At 34.2% G+C, this 25,279-nt stretch overlaps 1 protein-coding gene across 1 annotated transcript in view; it reads left to right on the plus strand.

The window, feature by feature from the left end:
- The window catches only part of LOC128243372 (E3 ubiquitin-protein ligase rnf213-alpha-like), a 77,333-nt gene that overhangs the window by 197 nt on the left and 51,857 nt on the right, over positions 1 to 25,279 (plus strand). Inside the window, exons 2-21 of the mRNA XM_052961127.1 lie at positions 6,649 to 6,992; positions 7,398 to 7,927; positions 8,185 to 8,204; positions 8,877 to 9,023; positions 10,307 to 10,497; positions 11,226 to 11,533; positions 12,524 to 12,762; positions 13,061 to 13,291; positions 15,457 to 15,679; positions 15,793 to 15,845; positions 16,747 to 16,999; positions 18,416 to 18,517; positions 18,669 to 18,776; positions 20,515 to 20,704; positions 20,931 to 21,236; positions 21,388 to 21,694; positions 22,586 to 22,859; positions 23,109 to 23,265; positions 23,647 to 23,867; positions 24,461 to 24,622. Coding sequence (XP_052817087.1) covers positions 6,649 to 6,992; positions 7,398 to 7,927; positions 8,185 to 8,204; positions 8,877 to 9,023; positions 10,307 to 10,497; positions 11,226 to 11,533; positions 12,524 to 12,762; positions 13,061 to 13,291; positions 15,457 to 15,679; positions 15,793 to 15,845; positions 16,747 to 16,999; positions 18,416 to 18,517; positions 18,669 to 18,776; positions 20,515 to 20,704; positions 20,931 to 21,236; positions 21,388 to 21,694; positions 22,586 to 22,859; positions 23,109 to 23,265; positions 23,647 to 23,867; positions 24,461 to 24,622 — 4,366 coding nt within the window. The remainder of the gene's footprint in view (positions 1 to 6,648; positions 6,993 to 7,397; positions 7,928 to 8,184; positions 8,205 to 8,876; positions 9,024 to 10,306; positions 10,498 to 11,225; positions 11,534 to 12,523; positions 12,763 to 13,060; positions 13,292 to 15,456; positions 15,680 to 15,792; positions 15,846 to 16,746; positions 17,000 to 18,415; positions 18,518 to 18,668; positions 18,777 to 20,514; positions 20,705 to 20,930; positions 21,237 to 21,387; positions 21,695 to 22,585; positions 22,860 to 23,108; positions 23,266 to 23,646; positions 23,868 to 24,460; positions 24,623 to 25,279) is intronic.

Raw genomic sequence — 25,279 nt, forward strand, 5'->3', positions numbered from 1 at the left:
GATATGATTTGGAACTTAATAAATTCAATTTCATTTTGTTTTCTTTTTTATACACAAATGAATGTATATAAGAACATGTTAAAAAGAGACGTAAATAAAACATATATCATGGGAATGACATTTTGGCAGGTACGTGATCATTTGAACGGATTACTAGTAATTTATGTAATTGTCCAAGGTCAAAGTTACGTTATGTACAGGGAAGTCGAACTAGTATGGATTGAAGGAAGACAAACACCGTTTGAATGAAAAACGGTCATTTATTAAAATGCCATAAATATTGCTAAGTTATTCAAAAGGTAATTTAGAAAAGTTGTCCGAAAAACATATCTATAATTATGTGATATTCATGTTCGCCATATTTGCGCATGTCAAAACAATTATTTGTAGTTAAGCGGCGTTTTTTGTGTTGGTATATAATTCTTTATTTTTTTACCACGACATGTATAAAAGTGACATGTAGGGCCAATGTTCATAAATCACAAGGGTATGCGACTTGAACATCAACCATAGTTTGCATACCATATTAAGGTATTAGGTTGAGTGCTTCTCACGGCGGAGCTCGTCAATAATGCTTGCCTGTCATTGATAACGATTAGTCACGTAAACAAACACAAGTTGTATTCACTGCTATAACAGGGAATGCGGAAGATTTAATTGTATTATTCGTTCTATTTTAATTGAATATCTTTTTTTTAAAAACACAAAACAGAAAGTTGTTTTACTTTCTTTTTCAAAGTTGTTTTGCACTACAGACAGTGACGTAAATAAAATAAAAGTCTAAAGTTGATGCACGGCATCAAAGACGCGACGAAGGCCGCAACAAATGGATCTTCTGTTCTGAGAATTTTCAAGAATATAATTGGACGAGTGAGTGAAAAGAAATTATATCTATTTTTTCCATTTCAAGGATATAACGATGTGACTTAAGGCGATTTCGAAACCGCATTCTGAAGGCGAGCCTACACTTGTATAAAGTATTTGCTGCACATATTTGATGCACAACTTTTACTCTGATGTATGCAGGTGTTGTTAGCATATTATCCTTTTATACAGACATAGCATAAAATCAAATCACCATAGCAGTAGTTTACACGAACCGTTTTAAATTGAAAGAACACTTCAATAGTTGTATTTTTTTGTTGTATTCAGAATGTTACACCACCCTGTTATATAATTTTATATTGTTACACACTGAGGAGTTGACATAAGGAAAATATAGATTCATGTGCACCACTGCAGTCTATGCGAAAGACACAGGACCCAGGGCATGTAAACTAAACTGAACATTGTTACAAAACTGAATCATCTTCTCTAACATGCCACTTGTTAATTGGGTCGTCGAAAGCTGATTTGGATTACACACGGTGATGATGCATAGCGGATTCTTTCTGTCCACATTTTTCATTTACTGGTTTTATCCGGCACCGATGCGGATTCTATCCGTACAAATCGCAAATAAGTTGAGTATATCTCAGCTATTGTTCGCATGTTTACTGTTATCTTTTTGGGAATACGAAAATATCTTTATTTGAAAGAATGACCATATTATTAGAGACTTTAAATTAATTGGTATTTAAGAAATGTCGTTTGTGTCAAATTAACCAACAAAATGAAAAAAAATCACATGAAAAGCGTAGGCGACGGGCAGAAACGGTGTTATTTGAAATATCACTTATTTTAACTTATCATATAAACGCATAGCAGTTTTATCTTAAGAATCATGCTTCAAGTTGATCAAAGTTCATCGTTTAATCGTGTTTTAAGGACTTACTTTTGTTTGAACACGGCAACGGAAACTAGCCATTGTGGTCACCGGATTTTACTGGTATTGACACGTAACATGCTATTGTTTTGGGGTGCGTAACTTGTTAATGCTAGAGGATTTTATGTGTATTTAGTAAGAGAATACTCTGGTATACTCGACTGAAAATATGGTTGGGCCTAAAGTAGGTCTAAAGAATACATAAGGGTTAGAATAGTGAAACCTGGTTATTAGAATTGAATAACTTTAATTAGGGTTGACATATCGTGAGAACTTTCATGGGATTGCGTTTGGGGTCCTTAGGATCAAGGTCAAGGTCCCTGTTACTAAAAAAAGAAAAACAAAACGGTTGAAATTGAATAACTTTAGTTAGGATTGACATATCCTGACCCAACTTGGTATAAAGGAAGAATTTACGGAGACCTTTAATGGGATTGCGTTTGGGGTACCTAGGGTCAAGGTCAATGTCATTGTTACTACAAATAGAAAAACGGTTTAAACTGAGTAAGTTTAGTTAGGGTTGACATATCTTGACTCAACTTGGTATAAAGAAAGAGTTTATGGAGACCTTTCATGGGATTGCGTTTGGGTACCTAGGGTCAAGGTCAAGGTCACTCTTACTAAAAATGGAAAAAAAAAACGGTTGAAACTGAGCAACTTTAGTTAGGGTTGACATATCTTGACCCAACTTGGTGTAAAGGAAGGGTTTATGGAGACCTTTTATGGGATTGCGTTTGGGGTCCCTAGGATCAAGGTCAAGGTGATTGTTACTAAAATAGATTGAAATTAGAAAAATGGTTGAAACTAAGTAACTTTAGTTAGGGTTGACATATCTTGACCCAACTTGGTATAAAGGAAGAGTTTATGGAGACCTTTCTAGTTTCATTGGATTGCGTTTGTGGTCCCTAGGGTCAAGGTCAAGGTCACTCTTACTTAAATTAGAAACACGGTTGAAACTAAGTAACTTTAGTTAGGGTTGACATATCTTGACCCAACTTGGTATTAAGGCAGAGTTTATGGAGACCTTAGTTTCATTGGATTGCGTTTGTGGTCCCTAGGGTCAAGGTCAAGGTCACTCTTACTTAAATTAGAAACACGGTTGAAACTAAGTAACTTTAGTTAGGGTTGACATATCTTGACCCAACTTGGTATTAAGGAAGAGTTTATGGAGACCTTAGTTTCATTGGATTGCGTTTGTGGTCCCTAGGGTCAAGGTCAAGGTCACTCTTACAAAAACGGTTGTAACTGAATAACTTTTGTAAGGGTTGGCATATCTTGACCCAAAAGGAAGAGGGTCAAGGTCACTGTTGCCAAAAAAACAGACACAGGCTGAAGTTCTTCTGTCAATCATTGAAAACCTGGTTTCGTCGCATTTCGGCGTTTCTTGTTTTTGTCTCAAATATGGTATGAGTTGTATTTTTTTATATGCATGGTAACTGGAATTATATAATCTGCTTTTTCCGGATATAGGAAACGATCACTACGCGGGGAGATAAATCAAAATTGCGAACTTAAAGTAATAGTAAAAGTGCTTAATTGTACTTAGGGGTGAAGTATTTTAGTTTGAAGATTACGTCCCGGGGAGTATTGCAATATAAAAAGATTGCCCATGCCTCGTGAATGCCTTAATATTTGGCAGTGCACATGTGCTTCTAGATAATTCACGTAATTAAACCAATTAATGACTAAACGAATAGTAATCAAAGCTAACCAACCATTTATTTCTTTTCAGGACTAATGTTATTAGCATATCTGCTCCAAAAATAACGGCCTTTTTGAACCAATCGCCCATAGAAATCAAACAATAAACATTTACTTGTTTAGGAAATGATACTAGTCGTGACAGGCAACAGCTAAGATCTTGAGCATTTAGTTATTATAGTTCACTTTAAATTGTATATGCAAATAATGCACATTTTACTACATATAATAACATTTTACTATAGAAATTCGTTCCCGCAATAATGAATATCATTTCCAATCGTGAGATTATCACGGCACGTCAGGGCGACTATGGCATAACTGTCTGTGGAAGACGAGCACGTGCACCACGACGGCATTTTCACGAAATTAAAAATGACTGACGATTTTTCATACATGTGTAATAATATCTGTCATGTGTTTCCGTTCCGGATAGAAAAATCCGACCCGATGGTATGATGGCAAATACATAGAAAGTGCATTTTTGTACATTTCACCAAAAATCGCGTGCGATGATGTTTACGTACGTCATTTTTATTCACTGCATACGTCAAGAAATTCCTTCAGTATCACGTCATTTAGGGGTAATTTTGTTTTGTTTTGAAGCGCTATTTTTGTAAAGTTATGGAACTAATCTATTGTCAGAATCATGATCGCTGTTTTATTTTCATTCGTTTAGATGAATAACAAGATATTTGGCTTTCATTTTATGTGTGTTTGTCGGTAGCTAATGAAGTTATTCTTAAGGTATCAAATCATTAACACAATTACTGCACTTGCTGTTTGTTTCATTGATTTATACTTCGACATTCAATTATTTACACGACGGATAGATTCCGTATCGGTGCCGGATAGAACCCGCAAATGAAGAATGTGGACGGAAAGAATCCGCTTTGCATCATCACCGTGTTACACATCTTTTAACCTCAGGAGTCAGTGGTAGAGTACCGAAGGTCAACTGTCAATCATTGGGCAGATTCTATGGACAGCCAATTTTATTATTGTTTCCAGTGTTTAAATCATTTTCAAATCCTCATCTACTTCCTTCACTCCAAATTCTCAACCCCAAAATGCCATAGCGTTTATTTTTATTGGAGCTTCATTACCTTTACCGGCAGTTACAGGTGTCGATAGATAAATATTCTGAGAATAGATGGAACAGTCAATCGCTTTAGCATATGTTTAGAATGGCCCTAAGACTTGAATAATAATTATCAAAGGATCTGCCTTTTTCTAAACTCGATCTTCCATCGTATATCAATCGGTTTCGGCTAAGGTCAGCCGCTAATGGCTAATTTAAGTACTGCCCAAAAATTAGTTCAATAACCTTGTTTACTTAAATTCTGTAAAAAAGGGTTTGGCCTAGCTAAATTTTACGTCACTGAAACTATTAATTAACAAGCTTGCGACGATAGCCAGTAAAATACTTTCATTATTGTCACGGGAGGTAAAAGGTATCCTATGAAGTCATTAAACTATTAAGGGGAAGTAAAAAACACTTTCTAAATGGTCAACTGCAATTGTGGTCAGTTGTGAAGTATAAAACACTTATCCGGAGATGGATAGTTAGTTAGAAAGATTTGACCCAGTCATTTCATCTAGGTCTGGGTTATATTCTGCAAAGTGGTTAAAATCTGAGAGAATGAAATTGGGTTAAAATTGTGATGTCTACGGACCGAGTTTAGGCAGATTGCCTAGTTAAGACCTGAGAGCCAGCTTGCTCCTGTTTTATAGAACAAATTAATTGACATGTAAGAAGTAATGAATTGCTTACAATAAAAATTGTATCATCGGACGTGGTTGTTTTGACTTTGTACGATTAAACGGCTAAGTGTAAACGACGCGATTTGTTGTGAGAGTAGTAAAATTAACTAAGGTGAAGCTGTTTTAAAATTGTTACATAGTAACCATGACCTCTTTATCAAGCATTGAAAAAACAAAAAAAAACATTAATGGCAAGAAAGCACTGTTGAATTGGCTAGTTTGAACAGGAACAAAAATGCCGAACACGCATGCGAGGTGCGGGGAAAATGGTCAAAGCCTCGTCATGAGGGGAAAGAGGTGGGGGGGGGGATTTATACCCTATTTATAGTGATTTTGAAATTCTTAACGCCGTTAATTTAGACATTTTTCACGTCTTACGTATGATATCAAAAGAACAAGTAGTATATGTAAACAATGAGCAGTATAAATTCGGTATGTTATTACTGGTGGAAAAGTTTTACCGATCTTAAAACATTTTTATATATCAAAGCAATAAGAGTGATGAATGACACAATGTCTTGCTTATACTGAGGCTCGATGTTTTGTTAGATAAAAGGAAAACTAGTGTGTTGAAACTAAAATCCTCGAAAAAGTGACATTGACAATGAAGTTCCTAAACTAAGTCGTTGGTTACTACATGAATGAAGGAAGTTTATAAGGAAGTCATGGTTACAAAGGAAGCCTTTAGTTGCTAAGGAAGTAATGTTTTGCTAAAAATGATTGGTTAGTTTGAACTAATGTAGTTGCTAAGGTTGTCATTTGTAACAAAGGAAGTGATAGCTTGCTGGGCAAGTCATGATTGCTCAGGTAGTTATTGGTTGCTTTCAATGTATAATGCCGCTAGGGAAGTAAGTGGTTGCTAAGGAAGGTATTGGTTGCTTAAGAAGTAAAGAGTCGCTAAGTTAGTAAATGGCTGCCATGGAGGTCATTGGTTGCTGTAAAGTAAGTCATTGGTGTCTATGGATGTAAGAAGTCGCCGAGAAAGTAAGTTGTTGCTAAGGATGTCATTGGTTGCTTAAACAGTCATTGGTTGCTAGAAAAGTGAGTTAGTAAGTCAATGTTTGCCAAGGAAGTCATTGGTTGCTAAGGGGAAAGAGGTTACTAATGGATACATTAGTTGCTAAGGAAGAGCATGGTTGCGGAGGAAGCCATTGAACGCAAGGGAAATCTTTGGTTGCCTAGTGAATAAGTGGCTGATCAGGAAGTCATTGGCTGCTAAGGAAATTTCAAACAATTGTCCAATCAGTGCATTTTGGTACTGAATTTAGAGACTTTAAAGAGAAACATTCATACACGTTTTTTTTTCTGATATGAGTTTAAGTTTTGATCATTTGAATTTGTAACCTTCATTTTCCTTGACATCCATGTTTGATGGTATGCGCGTGTGTTTTTAATGACTGAAACATTAATATTTTCAGTTATGTGACGAAACCGACGATGAAATGTCCTAACCCTGACTGTACCTGGTCCGGGGATGGGGACTTTTGCGAGGAGTGTGGTGAAAATGTACATGCATCACGAACTCCTATAACAGTTGTGTGTAATGGAAAGAAACCTAATGGCAATATATGCGATGTAGTTCTGGAGAAGGGAAAGAATTTTTGTAAAGGGTGTGGTACAAGAATTGATCAGGCACGTTTTGAAAAACAGGAAGAGCAAGCTAGAGAACCTGAAATTGAACAAGGTTTTTGTGAGGAGTGTGGCAAAACGAAAGCAAAGGATCAGAACTGTGAATTTTGCGAGTCAAAATCGAGCAAACAAGGTACATGTTCACTATGAATTTAGCAGATTAACCCCGTAAATATCATGTGAACAAAGGGTGAGAAACAACTAACTTTTTAAGCGACGATTGGTTGTACTATAAGAATATGTGTGCGTTGTTGTTTCGCAGCGTTTTATTGTTGTTATTAGGTTTAAATTTCCAGTTTCTGTATATCTTTAAGCAATTTTTCAGGTAAGTTACTTATGTGATGAACTCTAAACGACATGGTTCGTCCATTTTACAATTTATTTAGTACGTCATCGTATGAATGGTAACGTTTGAAAAAAAAACACGAAATTAAACAACCATGATTTTACGCTTATAATATCCATGTAACTTTCAATGAGACCCTTAAAGTACAGCTACATAACACCATTAACGTTTTGAAACTGTTTTTTTTTTCAGGACACGCTACAGCCGTAGGTCAAGGCACCGCCAAAGGAACTGAAATTGATCGAACCGAGGAAAACGCTTCCGGTATCAAAAGTTCCGAATCAAAACATGACACCAACAACAGCAGGGATGCGTTGGAAAATGTAGAGAGTACTTCTTCAAAAAAAATGACAAGACAGAATCCTGACTATAGCGAAAACAATTCTCGAACACAACAACAAACACGCACAAGGAAACAGCAACAACTTGAACAAACTCGTTTTAAAGAAACAGAACAAACCAAATCTGGAGCGAAGTCCAATAAAACCAAGTTTGATGAAAAAGAGCGAACCGAATCTGGAGCGAATTCCAATAAAACCAAGTTTGAAGAAAAAGAGAGAACCAAATCTGAAGCGAATTCCAAAAAAAACAAGTTTGAAGAAAAAGAGCGAACCGAATCTGGAGCGAATTCCAAAACACAAAAGTTTGAAGAAAAAGAGAAAACCAAATCTGGAGCGAATTCCAACTCATCAAAGTTTGAAGAAAATGCCAAAACAAAAAAGGTCAGTACAAAAAAGATACCTCGATATAGGTAAAGGACATTCAACAATTTAACTTAAGATAAACAGCTGTGTTTTGGTATTTCGACATAATAGTATTTAACAAATCTTTACAATTTCATTTTGTTGCGGTATCAATGAACATGTATTTTCTCATTCCAATTTGAAGAGAAATCAATGCTAAGCACATTCCTAAAATTCAACTTCTACTGTAATACTTTTAATTATTTCATTAAACATTCTTTTCCATTTCATTTCAGAAAGCAACAACGACGGAAAGGTAAAAAACTAATATTTTGTTCATAGACAAAGGGAAGTAGTTCCTATTTTTTGAATGTTTTTTTTTATTTAAGATGCCATTTTATTCAACTTTCATGCGTATATATGCAGTGTTCTTTCCTTGCTTAATGAAGGTCTCGTTAACATTGACACCGTTATAGTCAGCGTTATGCAAAGCTGTATCATTTGATCGTGTATTCTCACCATAAAAAGTTTAAAAAAATAATAAAAGAAAAACTGAAATACTTTGGAATGTTAATTGCCTGTCGCTGCCTGCAACCTTAAATTTTGCTATAACTAAAAAATCATTCAAGGTATCTAAATCAAACTTTGTACATAGAACGTTTCGTTTCCTTTCCTTTTTGGGTTAGTATTTATGAAAAACAAGAGTTATTCAAATGAAACTTAAAATATGCGTTTCGAATGACTTGGTGCAAGTATTGCATGAAAGGGATGATTATGTTGAGATGCAGGTTCCTTGACCAAATGCATAAATACGCAAGAGCGTTCGTATCCGCTCTCAGTGGTTTTGGTAAATTGAAGACAAAGGAAAGAGCCATTTTATTTAAGAATATACTTTAATACATCAATTTGTTTCATCTTCACAGTAAAGTAAAATCTAGTCTATGTAGTATTGAATGGTGAACATGTATGGATTACTCTTTTTGGCAAGGCTCCCTGCTTCACCTCCTAAAAATGCGATCCGTGTGGTTTTCCATGTTCTGGTAGCTAAAGACTTCCTGCAAAACGAAAACAACCGAGTTGTTCTTGTTACGGACAATAATTGGAATGACTTTTCGCGTGAAACGACTAAAATCAAGTAAGTTGCTTTTCTCAAGTAGTAGCACACGAAATTGGCAGTATATTTGCTCATCTTAACACATTTGCATCCGAAAACAAGATCTAAGGCTGTAGATGAAATTGTTACAGATCCATTTTTAAACATTTTAGCCACATATGTGCTTGTAGTCATTGGAACTGAAAACATTGGCATATCTGCTCATTTACGAAGTTTATTTTTCAAAAGGATCTTATTTGATATTCAATATTTCCGAGAATAACGTATATTGTTTTACATAAATTTAAACATTGAAAGAATATGTTAAAATGGAATTTGGTATGTGTTTTACTTATAAGATGGAACTCATCATATATCGAAGAAAGCTTAAAGATCCTATATTACAGATAGTAAATAGACAAAATGTTAGTTCAGTAAATATCTGATAGTAAAGTGTAAACTGCCAAGCATGGTAGAGGCATATGAACCACTATCCGGCACTGTAGTCCATTTACGCGGTGTCGTCGTCGGCCTCACACTTTCAATTCCGATCAAGTTTTGAACTACTAGTTGTAGGGACCAATAACTAAATGTGCACAATAGTGTGCATATTAGTTGACCCATGTGTATTAAAGGGAGTATGTCAAAGCTTGAAAGGTAAGGTCTTGCTGACGACAATAACATGAAAAACGTTTGATCCTACATACGTCAATTCAGGTAGAGTTATTCATCGTGACTCTTTGAAATATTAATTTGAGTTCATTACGTAAAATGTAAAGATCATAGTGACATTTACCCAGAAATGGTTTGCTGTTGATATGTCCACATATAGACATCATAGAGTCTTCAAACTTGATACGATTTTGGTAAAGATTAGTATTTGACCCCGCCCCTGTTGTGAAGGTCATCTAGTAAAAGGTTACTATCATCGTGTCATTAATTAATGAAATTGATTTGGCTAAACATATCCAAGAGACTTGTTCCAACCGCCCTTAAACTAAGTAGGATAATTGATCACGACCAGCAGATACAACCTACATATGGATTTTGAAGCCATTACGTCAAAAATCAAATTGGGCTTATCCTTTACTTAAACAATCGCTTTCACCCCAATTTATCCAAGGCACTTGATCCTTCGGTCCGTTAAGTTATTTGTTATATGGATCATGAACTGTAGGTGATCAATTTTGATTTAAGATCGGCAGGTTGTTAGTTGCCATTTTACGCTAAGATAGGTATTAAATTGGTCTGACAATAAAGGGTTCTCCTGACAGGCTACGCATCCAATTCGCAGAATTTTGATTTGTCTTTTCTTTAATTTTCAGAGATCATGACGATTGCATAGAGTATCAGTATACAATAGATATAAAAAAGGAAAACATCTATGAGCACTACGCAAAAGAATATAAATATTGTGTCCTCGATTCCACCGGTAAAGAGAGCTGGGAGAATTATAAAAGTTGGCCGCATAATAACCGTTCATTACACCTTTATGAACAAAAGAGAGCAAGCAAAAGTAAGTGACTAACGCAATCATTCATTGAAGTTATTTAGGTTCGCTTTTATATAATACGTAATATTGTACAATTAGACATTTCAGCTAACTAGTTGAAAGGAACCATTATAAACGTTCTACGATTTTTAGTGTAGTTGTCTAGTAAGACAATCCTATCGTCGTTGCAAATCAATAAGTGAATAATATAAGTAGAGCCGCATTGGAAGGTAAAACATACCGAATAAGCAAGAACACCACACTTATCAGTATTTGAAGTGGTACTTCTAGACAGGAAATACATGTGTAAACACACTTTGTTTTCTGAAATATATAGTAAAGGTATCCGATGTTCAAAATTGGTTTTCGCTTTGTCTTGCCATGGATTGTAGTGTTAAATATTGATGCCTACAAATCCCATAAAGTGTTTGTACCTTTTGAAAGGGTTTTCTTTACTGATTATTATAAGTAAACTAATTGACAGGAAAAAAACATTATAGATAAAGTTGTGGCATTTTGTATTTAAAAACAAAAAAAAATGAAAATAGGGAAAATTTCGGAACTGAAACTGGGTTTTTCTAACTTTTAGGATAAAAACAGCGTGTTTGCATTATTAAGATCTTTAATATATTTACATATCATATTCACATGATACGAAAACAATTTTGGGCTACTAGGCATTATGGTACATCGGATAACCATTATTTTGATCTGTAGTGTCTCTATTTAATAACCCAAATGTTGTTTTGCAGGTATATGGAACCAATACGATGGAGTATCGATTGGGTATAGGGAACGATCAACGATGAATTTGGTCGGTAAATTTCGTGATTACTTTTACGTTGATCACGATAAAGAATGCAAAGAGAATGCAATCAAAAGTGCAAGGATATTCTGCCCACGTTGGTTTCGATTTGAGCAAGATGGCTCTGATACGACAAATGCGGACAAGAGTATACAGGAGTCCCTTGAGTGTATGCAAAGTCTGTATACGGGGTTGGACAGAGTATATCGAATAGATGCCCAATGTTGCAAGAGCAAAGCAGAATTCATTGAAATGGTACACATATGATACCATTAATTATGCCCCCTTCGAAGGAGAAGGGGTACATTGCTTTTCACATGTCAGTCGGTCGGTCGTTAGGTGGTCGGTCCGTCGGTAGACCAAAGCTTGTCAGTGTGAAAACTCGACAATTCCTGTCCTATTGTCATCAAACTTAAAATGAAAGTTAGGCCTGACCAGTAGATGACCCCTATTGATTAAAAAGGTCATCGGATCAAAGGTCAAGGTCACAGTGACCTTTAACGGGAAAAGGTTAACAAAGCTTGCCAGAGTGATAACAATGTCTGGACCTATTGCCATCAAACTTAAAATTGAGACTGAGCGTGACCAGTAGATGGCCCCTATATATATTAGGAGTCATCGGGTCAAAGGGCAAGGTCACAGTGACCTTGAATGCTAAAAGTTTGTCCGAGTGATAACTCGACAATGCCTGCAACCATGGCCCTCAAATTTGACATTTATGTTGAGGTAAACAGTAGATGAACCCTTTGAATTTTGAGGTCTTAGAGTCAAAGGTCAAGGTCACAACTCAAGTTTAACGTAATAACAAGTTATATAAACGATTATTGTTTTTAAATGAATATTTTCAGTATATATGTATTTCTAGTTCATATTTAACAACCGATTCAAGTCTAGAGGTAAATAAAATCATGAATACCAAACTCACGAATTAGCCCATTTATAAAAGCTCCAAACCTATAGTTACCTTATATTCACTGGACAAACACGTATTAAAAAACATCATTGTAATTATCATGATATAAATAGCTCGGGCACGACTTGCAAATACTTATTGCTTTCTACTGTAAAATGTATTCTCATAATTTATTCTACATAATACAAATTTTCAAAATATTTAATTGTAATAAATTGAGAAAATTAGTTTATTTCTATAAAATATGAATTCATTTAAATATGTTGTGTACTTTTGCGTAAAACAATACATGTATGTTTTAATCAAATGGATATTTTGTTGCTGTTTTACAGTTAAGCCAGCCTTTCATTGAAAGAACGCTAACATCATTGATGAAAGCAACACAATCGACGCAGAATTATAACCATAGTCTTACAAAGATCATCGCAGTTGGTTTGTTATGCAAACAAATGGACATCAAGCTATCGCAAAGAAATTGGCAATGTTTCTGCAAATTGTGTTCTCTTTCCACAAGCAAGGACATGACATGTCCGTGTGAATTGCAAACAGTGAGAAAAACATTCAAAGATAGGTAACTATTGGTCGTTTGATTGCAGTAAGAAGACATAATTTCAAAGCCTTTGTTAAATCGTAATAATTGTGTTTTTGACTGTTCTCGTAAAGTCAAAATTAAAGTATGTGCTATGATGTATGTGTAAATTTAGAAGTCGACGAATCTACTCAGAGTAATATTTTAAATAGTCATTTTGTCGGTGTAAGATAACTGGAGCTGTTATTCCTTTTTGAAAAGTCCGGTTAAGCAATATCTGCGGGACAATGTTAAAACATATATGGTTAGTATATCAATAACTCATAATTGTCTTTTCCAGTACAATTAAACAAGCTGTTCTCCACGTCATCTCTAATGGTGAAGCGAAATGGAAGGATCCTTCTTGGCTGTATTGCCTGCCTTTATTGCATTTCACATCGGACCTTGTACGCCCATATGATAAATGTAAATTTGATCTGTCGTATGCGGATGCTGTGCCGACATGGTGGGGAATTGAGGACATTTCAAAATTCGTTGAAGCTTTCAAGAAGTGTAAGAAGGATTGGGCAATGTAAGCTGATACCTTTTTTCTTTTGTATGCTTTTGACATTGAAATGAAAAGAATGAGATTGTGTGCTTAACAGCACGAACTAAATTGAAATTGTCACTTACAGAAATGGAATTGGAAACTGGTGCCATTTAGCATCTTGAGTACAACAGGACATTTAGTTGTTTAGATAGTGTACAATGTTGGTGTATAGATAGCTTTGATAAAAATCTATCTACGGGTTGCTTTTGAGGGAGGGAGGGGGGCGTAAGTTAGAATTGAGTACACTTTATGAATATTTTAATCCGAATTGCTTTTAAGATTGATGGGGTCAAAGTCAAGATCAATGTTACTAAAACTGGAAATATGGTTTCCGCCTAATTACTTTAGTTAGGATTGATGGATAATGATAAAACTTGGTATGTAGGTAGCTTATGGGAAGAGCTAGCTTTGGATTGCATTTGAGTGGGGGTAAAGGTCAAGGTAAAGGTTATTTAATATATGATTGATGGATAGTAAATAAGCTTGGTATGTAGATAGCTGCTTACAGGGAGTCGGGTTCTAGGTCAAGGTTACTCAGAATATAAAAATAGTTTTCCCCGAAACCGTTGATATGAATTGATATATAGTAATAACACTCGTGTGTAGGTAGCTTACGTGAAGAGCTAAATTAGTGGGTGGGGTCAAGGTCAAGGCTACTTGAATAGAAAAGAGGGTTTCCGACCATATACTTTTGTAAGGATTGATGGATAGTAAATAAACTTGGTGTGTAGGTTGCTTATAAGAGGAGCAAGCTTAAAATTATTATTATTATTGATGGGGATGGGGTCATGGTCAAGGTGATATAAAATGAAAACTGTTTTCCGACCAACTTTTTTAGTTAAGATTGATGGATAGTGGATGTATGTGGTATGTAAGTAGTTAATGTGAAGAGAAAGCTTTCAATTGTTTTAAAGGGTTTGGGGTCAAATTTACAGTTACTAAGAATAAAAAAGGTTACCGCCCAATAACTTAAGTAAGGATATACGGATAGTGATGCAACTGCCTGTAGAGGTAGCTTAAGTGAAGAGCTATCTTGGGATTGCTTATAAGAGAATTGGGATCAGGGTCAAGGTCATGAAACTTAGCATGAAAGTTGCATCGAAACTCAACACATAAGATGCTTAACTACAGTATTTTTCGGTTATGTCTATTTCATAAAATCATCGCGAAAGGCTGCTGCTTTTTCTAACTCATACAAGAAATATATTAGTCATAATTTCTTATTGCCTATATGAAAAACCTGGTGTCGTCGCATTGCGGCGCTTTTAGTACCATTTTAGTTCCGCGCGTAGTCACATCCACACAATCTCTTTGAATATGACTTATTTTGATTGATGCTTTTGGGCTTGTCCCTATAGTGTATATTGTTTTATTTGTTTTGAAATTATGAATAATTAGCCACCTTCGTTTTATCTGTAAAAAGCTGTTCACTAGAACGGATATATAACCAAGGGTTTAAGTTTCCCAAAGTTAATGCATACTTAGATTTACCATTAACCTTTTTACTTTATTCAGGATTGTTGGGATTAGTGTTGCATATAAATATAAAATGAAAACGTCTTGGGTGGTTTTCTCATGCATGGGATTTCGTGTCTATTAAATAGGAATATACGTATTTGATAACGTGTCATTCACATGATAATATTATAAACATCTTTGTTCATTTAACCTTTTAAAACCAGTTTTCTTGCAACTTTGTTTAATATAGGATACCAACGATTTGAAATTATGAATAATTAGCCACCTTCGTTTTATCTGTAAAAAGCTGTTCACTAGAACGGATATATAACCAAGGGTTTAAGTTTCCCAAAGTTAATGCATACTTAGATTTACCATTAACCTTTTTACTTTATTCAGGATTGTTGGGATTAGTGTTGCATATAAATATAAAATGAAAACGTCTTGGGTGGTTTTCTCATGCATGGGATTTCGTGTCTATTAAATAGGAATATACGTATTTGATAACGTGTCATTCACATGATAATATTATAAACATCTTTGTTCATTTAACCTTTTAAAACCAGTTTTCTTGCAACTTTGTTTAATATATGATACCAACGATTTGACCATGTATTCAGATCCGAAAATAAATATAAAAGTTAAAAATATGCCATTAACTTTAGTTATACTATTTCATAACCATACAGAACCCCAGTGGAAATGTACAAGAACCTTCAAATATGGATGCAGATGGACTTTTATCTTCCTAGAAGCTTTGTGGCGTGTTTGTCTGCAAAAGAACTACTGGAAGTTCTGAAAAAGATTAACATTCCACTTGATGTGTGTGTTGCCTCACTGCGTTTTTGGGTTGACACAACAAACCCATGCTACAAAGACAAGTTTGTATACATAGCTCAAGGAGATGAACAGGTTGGCGATTTCTAGAATTATTCTAAATGACTAGATTTGTTATGGATTTACTTTCAAACAAATACGTACATTGTTATACCAATATTTCAACAATACATTTAATCCATTTTTAGATTGTTATTCAGTGTTTGGAAACATTTCTGATCAGGCTGAAATCTTCTGAAAGGTAAATATATTTTCAATGAAATTGATTTACCTAGGCAAGAACTTTTATTATTTTGTTTGCAGTATACAACGATGTAGTTTTTTTTGTACAGCAGTCAGAGTACAGCAAAAAATATTCATTCTATGACAATGACTTGAGAAATCTAATAGTTCGTACACAAATACATCTGATCACCAGTGACATGCATTAGACCACCGGAAAAACATTGTTTGCCTGACCACTGAATATATTATAATTTATAATCTTTAATTGTTCTAAATATTTTAAAATCTATCAAAGTAATGTGATACTGTCTATTGACACTTAAAGGCTGTGAATGAAAGTGGAATCCAATTGGATATAACCGTCGAACAATAAAGTAGCTTTTAAAATGTTGCCGTTTTTTAACTGCAGCTCAATTATGGTGAGAAATAATGATAACTGAAAGATTATTTGAATACGATGTATACATGGGCTCACTTCAAAACTTATTCATTGTAGCCAATAATTCCCTGGTTGATTAATTGCTAACTACCGCCTTTACAAAAAAGAACATGATAAAGCGTGGCTCACTATCGATCATTCGTTCTCATGTTTGGACAGTAACACTCTTTTTGATAAATTGTTTTAACATCATTTGAAATTTATGTATTGGTCTATGACAGTGACCATTTGTACACGTTTGAAAATTCATTATGATAATTGTGCGATCCAATTTATGTTGACTCTAAAAATCCTTATTCATTGATTTAATTGTATCATGTGTTTTGCATAAAGATACATTTACATAATACATGATAAAAACAGCAACAGAGAAACAGAAACAGTGCAATGTTACATTGTTTAAGTTCATAAACAAAGGGCATGGTTTTTCCAACATCAGTTACGGTCCTTTCCTAGAATGATTTATCATTCATTTCAGAAATGAGTCATCGGAACAAAGGGCAATGGCGTTCAAAATTGCCCAACAAATGTTTCAAATAACCACACAAACCGGTGTGTTTTTGAAGGTTATTCACTCGTCTCATATTCTCATCACTGTGGCAAGACATCAAGTCCAAACTGAACAGGACATAAAGTTTACAGAAATAGCTGCCGGGAAGATTGTGAATTGGTTGAAAAATCGTTGCATCAAAGAAGATAGATGGCAATATTACATGGACGATTACATGAAGGTTTGTATTTGTTTGTTTGTGTATTTGCTATTGGTGCACAGTTCAAAGCTTTAAATATTGTTGGATATCTTAACTACGTAGTGTATACTTTAGGACTCGTTGTGTTTAAGAACATTTGGGGAAATATTAATCAACGAGATAAAGACGAAATAATTAAATACTTAAAACTATTGAGTTAATTTATCAATTTGAATTAAAAGTTTGAATCGGAAAAAAAACATGCCTACACAATCAAATACAAACTTATGCTTTAATAATGTATTTTGACTGTACGATGCATGCATTAATAAAGATTCCCCAACTAGTCGGACATATATATTTTAATCTTTAGGAGCAAAGCAGACAGCAAGAAGTCGATTTCTATGATAATAAACTTTGTTCGCAACTTAAACACTCTTTAAAGATTAACTGACACACAAACATAACAAAATGAAAAAAAGACTTTCGACTAAGATCTTCCCACATCCACGTTATCAAACATTGGCACTAATTTGTTTGTCATATTGAGGAAAGGATCAATTTATCAATGATTGAAAACATCAAAATCAATTAAAATTGCAATGTGCAATGGCGATTACTTTCTGGCACTTTTATTTTCTAAGGATTAAACTGAAACATATATGGCCGTTAAAATCTCGGATGAAGAGTAAACACCTTCAAACCATACCTAATTGTTTTTACAGTCTAGTATGTTTTTGATTTCCCTAATCTTAAACATTATTTAAAACAATATTCATGTCATCAGAAGCCAATGCTTCTTGGTTTAGGGATAGAAAAGTTTAATAAAATCACTAGCTATGGCCCCCATTTCGAACAGGTTTTGCATATTTTATCATCAGCATTAAAGGGACTGTACACCAGATTTGCACCAAAAAAAGTTTTTTTTTCTGTTACGAATCTCAGGACAATTATTTGATAAGATGTTTTACTCTTTGATATCATAAAAAAAACATACCAAAATGTTAAAAAAAAATATCGAGTCGGAGTCTGGGTTCGAATCGGTGTCGCCTAAATTGCAGTCTTGTGCTTTATCCACTTTGCTATGAAGGCTTAATCTAAATGTTTGGAATATTTAAGCTATATACATAACATGGTCATATCACGTGATAACATCGACTAGCCAATCACGCATAAGGAATGGATTGTACTAGGTAGACATACCCGGTAAAACAAATAATGGTAGAATACGGAAAAAAACTGCGAAAAATGAATTAATTGTAAACTATGTGGTACTTCAGTTAGTAAGTTCCATTGAATTGTACACATCGATACCAAGTTTATGTCAGTTTTCGACAAATTTTTTCTTTTTTTTTTCGCTTTTTAATCATACGGATTGCCGTCCCTTTAATAAATTTCTTAATGAGGTGAAATTTATAGATCCAAAATGGTAAAAACTGGTGTTTATTATTTCTTCAGTATTGGAACGCAGCCTTTATCTCAAGCCCAACAAAGGAGTCAGTTGAAGAAACTTGGAATTCATTATTAGCAAACTCTCTGTTTTCAACACTGAAGGAAAGGGTAATTTCTAAAGATTTTTCACTTCTTGAGTACCTATCTGCAATTTCATAATGAATCGTAACTGTATTTGATGTGCAAAAGAATGAATTTCAAAGTAAAACAAACAAGATGATTCATAACATGAAATTCAAGCTAATTCTATACATTACAGTTCCGAACGTCTGAAGAATTGACAAAGTCTTTCGTGACATTATATTGCAAACAATTAGAAAAATTCAACACACCTCTACAAGAATGCTTGTCTTCATTGGCGGCTGAGGTATGTATGTATAATACATAAAAAAGAAAGCAAAACACATAAGACTTAGATAATAATACAATGAAAAAAATACGGTGAAAAGTGAAATAATTTAGCTATGTTCAACGCATGTGGTTCACGTCCTAACTTCTTTAGTGTAACAAGGAGTGGAATTTTGCGTAAGCCTATTTTATCAGAGATCGTTAAAATCACTTCTGAAGTTTTACTGAAATGTTATTTGATAATTTGAATAATAAAGTGTTCGTGTCAAAACAGTCCAAACATATTTGATAATGGCTTATTGATAATATATTTTCAAACATGAAAAATATCAAATAAACTAGTAACGCCCCCCCCCCCGCCCCCCCCCCCCCCCACTACGTTTTTGAAACCAATCCCAACCTATCTAGCCTTTTGAGATAAAATGCAGAGGCATTTTAAGCCAAGATTTGATTAAACGTTCTCCAGTAAAATTTGCTCATTTCTCAAAACACCTACATATATTGGTTTACTAAATAACCCGTATGTGAACAAGGATGCAATCTATATTTTAGTTAATGCATTAAAAGCATTAGGCAGTACTTTCTTGGGATGTATATGTGCCATATAAAATGAAAGTACAATGCGCAGTGCGTATATTTTTCCCTACTATAATGTATAACTTTTATGAGGATATGTCAGCGCTGCACTGAACTTAAAACAAGCTTTCGAGCATTTTATCAAAACGGCTCTGTGGAGTCATATTTATTGCGTTTTCTTTCTAAGAATAAACATGAAATACATTTGTTCGCTTAATTGGGAGGACAAACATTGTATTTCCTAGAAATATATAGTTGTTTTATATGTCGAATTCTAAAATCGCCTCTTAAAAACCCGAGTTTTATTAAGGAAACGCCATTTAATATATTGTAACCTACAAATGCGACGACTAATGTATTTTGCTCATAAAGTATTATTAAAAAAGAGAGTTTAGCTTGCTTTCGTTTTTTCCTATATATGTTTTTTTATTATATAATACTATAGGAAATTTTTGTATTTATTTAATCCGAAAGCATCTATAACAATTATTTTTACACAAAGTTTTGTAAAAAGTAATATGACATACGTTTTTCTCGCCAAACGACATTGCGTCGTTCTTGACGTAACGTCCGTTTGTAGTTGTTATTATAACCCTGAAGAAGGCGCTTGGCGCCGAAACCTTGGTTTATAATTAAAAGTAAAGTATACGTGTTATTGTTTGTGTTACTCAGTTAGCTCACAAAGTTTTGGAATTTAAAAATAAATTAACTTCGACCTTTTTATATTTTGTGTTTTAGACGGTGCACCGTGAACGTTCATTAATCATATACATTCATATACAGTAAATTGTACTTTGTATCATTATAGCTTCACCTTGATACGCACTGAATAATTCACCTCTTGAAAATAGTCTAGAGCATTCCCGTATACGCCATGATTCAATCAACAAAACGAACTTCTTTTTGTTAAACGATTATTAATTTCTGTCGCAACATTTCGGCCTCAAAATAATAACAGCTAATATGTGCAGTGTTTGTTGTTGCCTTCATTCAAAAGTTAAGAGAGAAAACAAACGTAACGTTTATATAAAGATATCGTTAAAGGAATGTCCATTACATTTTTGACGAAACATATCTCGTTGGAGAGAAATCTCCGATTCATATTAGAGGAGGTTACTGCGTAGGAGTTTATTTCTTATATTATGCAGTATATTTAACTAAAGCACCTCACTTTTTTGCAGGCTATCAGTGCGGCGTATACAGTACAATACAGCCACTTCCATTCAAACGAAAGAAAACGTTTTGGTGATCTTTTATCGACTTTGTTTGAAGACGAATACGTCAAACGAATCAGAGAGGATTCAGATCAACAGCACGTAGATATCATGCAAATGATTTTGGAATGGGAGCCGATGAAAGTTTATCTGCGAAGTATATCTGAGGGATATTTTAAATATACTTGGTGTTGTTATTTTAAATATCTGTACAATTTATGAAATATTTTTAATCATGTCTATGTGATTAAAGAAATATTTGACATTTTATGTTTGTTGACATGCAAACGAGCCCCTTTTGCGAACTTATATAATATCTATCAGTGATGTTTTGCATTTATTTGGTTAAATTAAGATTGTACCACTTTTCCATTGTAAAACAGGTGATGGTGCCAATAAAGCAATGATATCAGAGACCTGCAGAGATAAAATCGAACTGATGGCAGTGGTAGTGGAAAGCCAATGGAATGCACTAGTTTCTGGTCAAGTCGAAGTCCAGATTTTGAAACTGATTAACAAAAACCTAGCTTCATTTACGAATGCAATCACTTCTCTGGTGCCAGAAAATCGCGAATTGGCGCAACAAGCAAATTTGGTCATAAGAGCTAGGATGAAGGAACTTCATGCTGTGGAAACACTTTCTAAACAGATGATTACATTTCAAAACATGTGCCAGTTTCTTCGAAACGGTAGGAGGAAATACCATTAAAACGGGCATAGCAACTTAACATGACTGATGGACGATTATTTGATTTTTAATTGTTGATATGTCATGTCGTTGTTTCATATCATTTACGTATGTATTTAAATTCAATATAAATTGTAATTATGTTTTTTCAGTTGATTTGCAATCGATAATTGAAGGTATACAGTCAACAACAGAAGAAACGTTAGAAAACCAGCCTTTAGCAAAACTTTGTGTTCCAATAAAAGTTGAGTCAAATTTTATGTTGGATAAATTTGAGCCAGAGCTGTTGACATTTTGTGAGCACACAGATGTTCTCCAAGTCATTGGACAACTGAACACAATTCATTCAAGTTGTGTTTTTGACAAATATTGGATTGACACATGTCATGGACTTGACTTGAATACTTGCAAGAGTGCGAAAGACGTTGTGGAGTTCGTTTGGGTACCGGTGAAGGAAAGGTAGTTCTTGACACATTTTCATAATTTCTTATACAATATAATATGCTAATAAACCTCATTTGTTTTATAACATAAAAGTAGATTTTTTCTTTGAATGGTCGAAACAGTTGTCTGTGTACATGTAGTAGTAGATTTATGTATCCGTAGAAGTTCATGTTGAATTTGAAACGGGTTTACGTTCTCATGTTTGCTTGTATACATTACTTAATTTTATTTTGCCATGTATCAAATGCACATTTAAGTGATATGTTTCAACCTCGTTATTATTGTAATGATGATTGTCAATGTCTATACAACGTTATTGCATTAGAATAATTTTCTCGTTTAGTATATATATATATATATATATATATATATATATATATATATATATATATATACTACATGTAAAAATTAAATGCGCGTGCAAAAACGTTCTTTTTTAAATAGTTCGAGAAAGAGCGTTTATCTAACCCACTCAAGTCTTCCATAAGGACCCATGTGTATCAAAGTTATGCTGATTTGTTGAATAAATGAGGTGAACAACATTAGTTAACGAACGTCTATTTCCTATTATGAGCTGTTTTGGTGTGTGTGTGTGTGTGTGTGTGTGCGTGTGTGTGCGTGTGCGTGCGTTCGTGCGTGCATGTGTGTGTGTGTGCTCTGTTTGTGGAGTTCATACGTGGGTTTGTGGTATTTGTGCGTTCGTGTCTTTCATTTCTTTACCATCTGCTAGTATGTCTATCTATCCATCCATCCATCCATCCATATATATATATAGGAAGAAATCCTGCATGGCATATGCTTGCAATGGCGTCTATTCCACTTCAATAACATAGTTAACTCGAAAACTCCTGTATGGTTTACCTTGTATTTTAATTGTATCAATAATATGCTTTATTTTGAATAAAGATTCGACGAGTTTGTAAACGATCTGAAAAGTGGAGATATTAAAATGAGGACTGTTGAAAGGATGATTGGCAAAAAGTACGGCGATGATTTTGAGGGGATTCAGAAAGAGATGGAACGGTTTGAACTTCCGCAAAACATTATACTCGTTCGCTTAAATCAACTTCAACAGAACAGACGACTTGAACTGTGTGTTCGCGGTGCTGAAGCATTACTTCAGCTGAAAAAACGCTACGACCTTCAAGGCAACTTTCAACCAATTGAAACCATAAAACAGGTATTAACGAATACTGCATGTTTTACAGTGTCTTAACGTTCTTTAAGAATAAGCATTTGTTTTCTAAAAGTGAAAGTGTGCTGTCTCATTTCAAATACATTTTGATGTTTTCCATTTGATCTTTTATTATATATTCCAGTATTTATGTAATGCTTCTAGTACTTGCCAGTTTTATTTAATACAATTTCATTTCATCATTTTTTAATTTGATGTATCATTTATTCTCTTATCCCCTTTTTTATTGCAAAGCATTCTGAGAGCGATATAGAAATGAATAAATTCGATGAATCTGTTATGAACACATGCGATGTCTTAGTACGAATGACTGACAACGAAGTTGCGTGCATTGACGCATTGGTGAAAAGCAAACCTCTGGTTTCCTGGTTAAAAGAATCAATGCAAGAAGGTAACACAAATATATACATATATGTATATTTTAACCAGAATCATTCTTGGGGTTGCTTCTTCTAAGATGTTTTTTTCTTGTGCTTCAAAATGAAATAGCGCTGAAGCCGGTTTTGGTGAGCAATATCGCTATTGTTGTCTTTAAGCAGCGTCATTTCGATTGAGCATTTTGTTTTCTTCTTTTAGTATGTGCGTGTACTACCGAATGATCACTCATACAGGTGTACCTTAGTTTTAATTTTTAAATGCAAATAAATCCAAAGTAAAATCAAACTTTTGCCCAAATGTTTCAATTTATATCAAAGTATGAGAAAAAACACGTATAGATTTGGGTACTCACTTATATGATAAATATCAGCGACTCGTTTCCATGTATTTCCAGGCGGGCAAAAGGAATTGAAAGTTTTCATAGATCTTGCCATGATGTCAGCTGGAGAGAAGCCAATGGATATTCGTAAAGTCCAATGCCTGCATTCTGCAGTGATGGGATATTCGCCTTTGATATTTGACCTTCGAAGCAGCGATGGGTATGAAGAAGTTCTGCAAAAATGTGAACATGTGTGGAACTATACGGATACCAATCCGAACTTACCGCAACAGCTTGTACGTACAAAACATGATAAATTGTAAAGTATTTAATTCTTACTTTGTTTTGTAATTCAATGATAACTTCTTGGGAAAGCAAAACACATTAACATGACCCTGATAAGATGTACACGCTTAAGACACATTGGCACGATAGACAAACAACGTCATCGTATGACAACTGCATATTGATATGCACTAAAATATATCATTAAACCGTGTGCTTACCTTACATTAATCGATACTTGCAATGTAATTAATTTATAATAGGAATGCCTTTTCCGAGAAAGATATTAGTGTTACATTTCTTACGTCTGTTGAACACTTTTTTCCGAATATTTATATGAAAAACTACAGAAACAAGCTCAGTAGTCGAAAGTTTATTCATAAATCCCGTTTAAGGCACAGGGTAAACGCCGAAGACGTAGAAAACAAACAATCACAAACCAAAATCATGAACCAACAGCATAAAACTCAACAAACAACACAGTGCATATATACTGAAGTTCGCCTTAATGCACTAGTTTTTGTGAAATAATTTGAGACGTGTTTTTTTATCATTACTTGCTTTAGTGTTGTAATATATCGAACATGTTTTTTTTTCTACGCAGGTTGACACAAACAGGCATCTCAGCTGGCTCAAGGAGATCAAGATGGCACACGGCTCTGTAGAAGTATCATCCTTGATGCAGACAGATCTAATCAATACAAAGGGCACAATATACATTGGTAAAAAAAATCGAGGAGCCAAATCAGAGGCTGATACAAATTTGGTAAAAATTATTTTGTTCAAAGTTTTTCAAATATTGAAAACCCGTTAAAATTATTTTGATCCACACACTAGTTTCATTCGTTGGAAACATATGAGCTCATTTTTTTTAATGTCTCTGCGGGACATCGCCATTGTATTTTACATGTTACCTCAGAACTCATATCAGGCTGTGTATTGTATCTCAATGTTAAAACTGTGTAGAATGATCAGAATCATTTTTAATAATATTCGAAATGATTAAATATGATAATATTGTCGGTGAATTTATCGAAATAAAGGTTCACTGTTCTTTTATCGGTGGAAAATATTCGTAAAAGCACACAATGCTTGGAAGAAAAATCAATGACGCCATTTGCCTAAAATTTCTAATAAAATAGTATTTCATGAAACGAAAGCATACAATAAATTCTGTTTATATTTTCAGTGTAAGATTGCAATATATTTCAGTCCGTGAACACCTAATAAAAATATTTCACGCACGTCAGAGTCACTGGTGAAATAAAGCTTTATTTGCTCACCCGGTGTAATATATTGTTATTTATTATATACCCATCATAAATCCACACAAAATACATAAAGCGAAATACGGTAGTCCGTATTTCACTCCAGTGCAATACGGACGTATTCCACTCTTGTGACGTAACGTCATAACATGTAT

This window comes from Mya arenaria, chromosome 8, assembly GCF_026914265.1.
Source record: "Mya arenaria isolate MELC-2E11 chromosome 8, ASM2691426v1".
In the NCBI taxonomy this organism is placed as follows: domain Eukaryota; kingdom Metazoa; phylum Mollusca; class Bivalvia; order Myida; family Myidae; genus Mya; species Mya arenaria.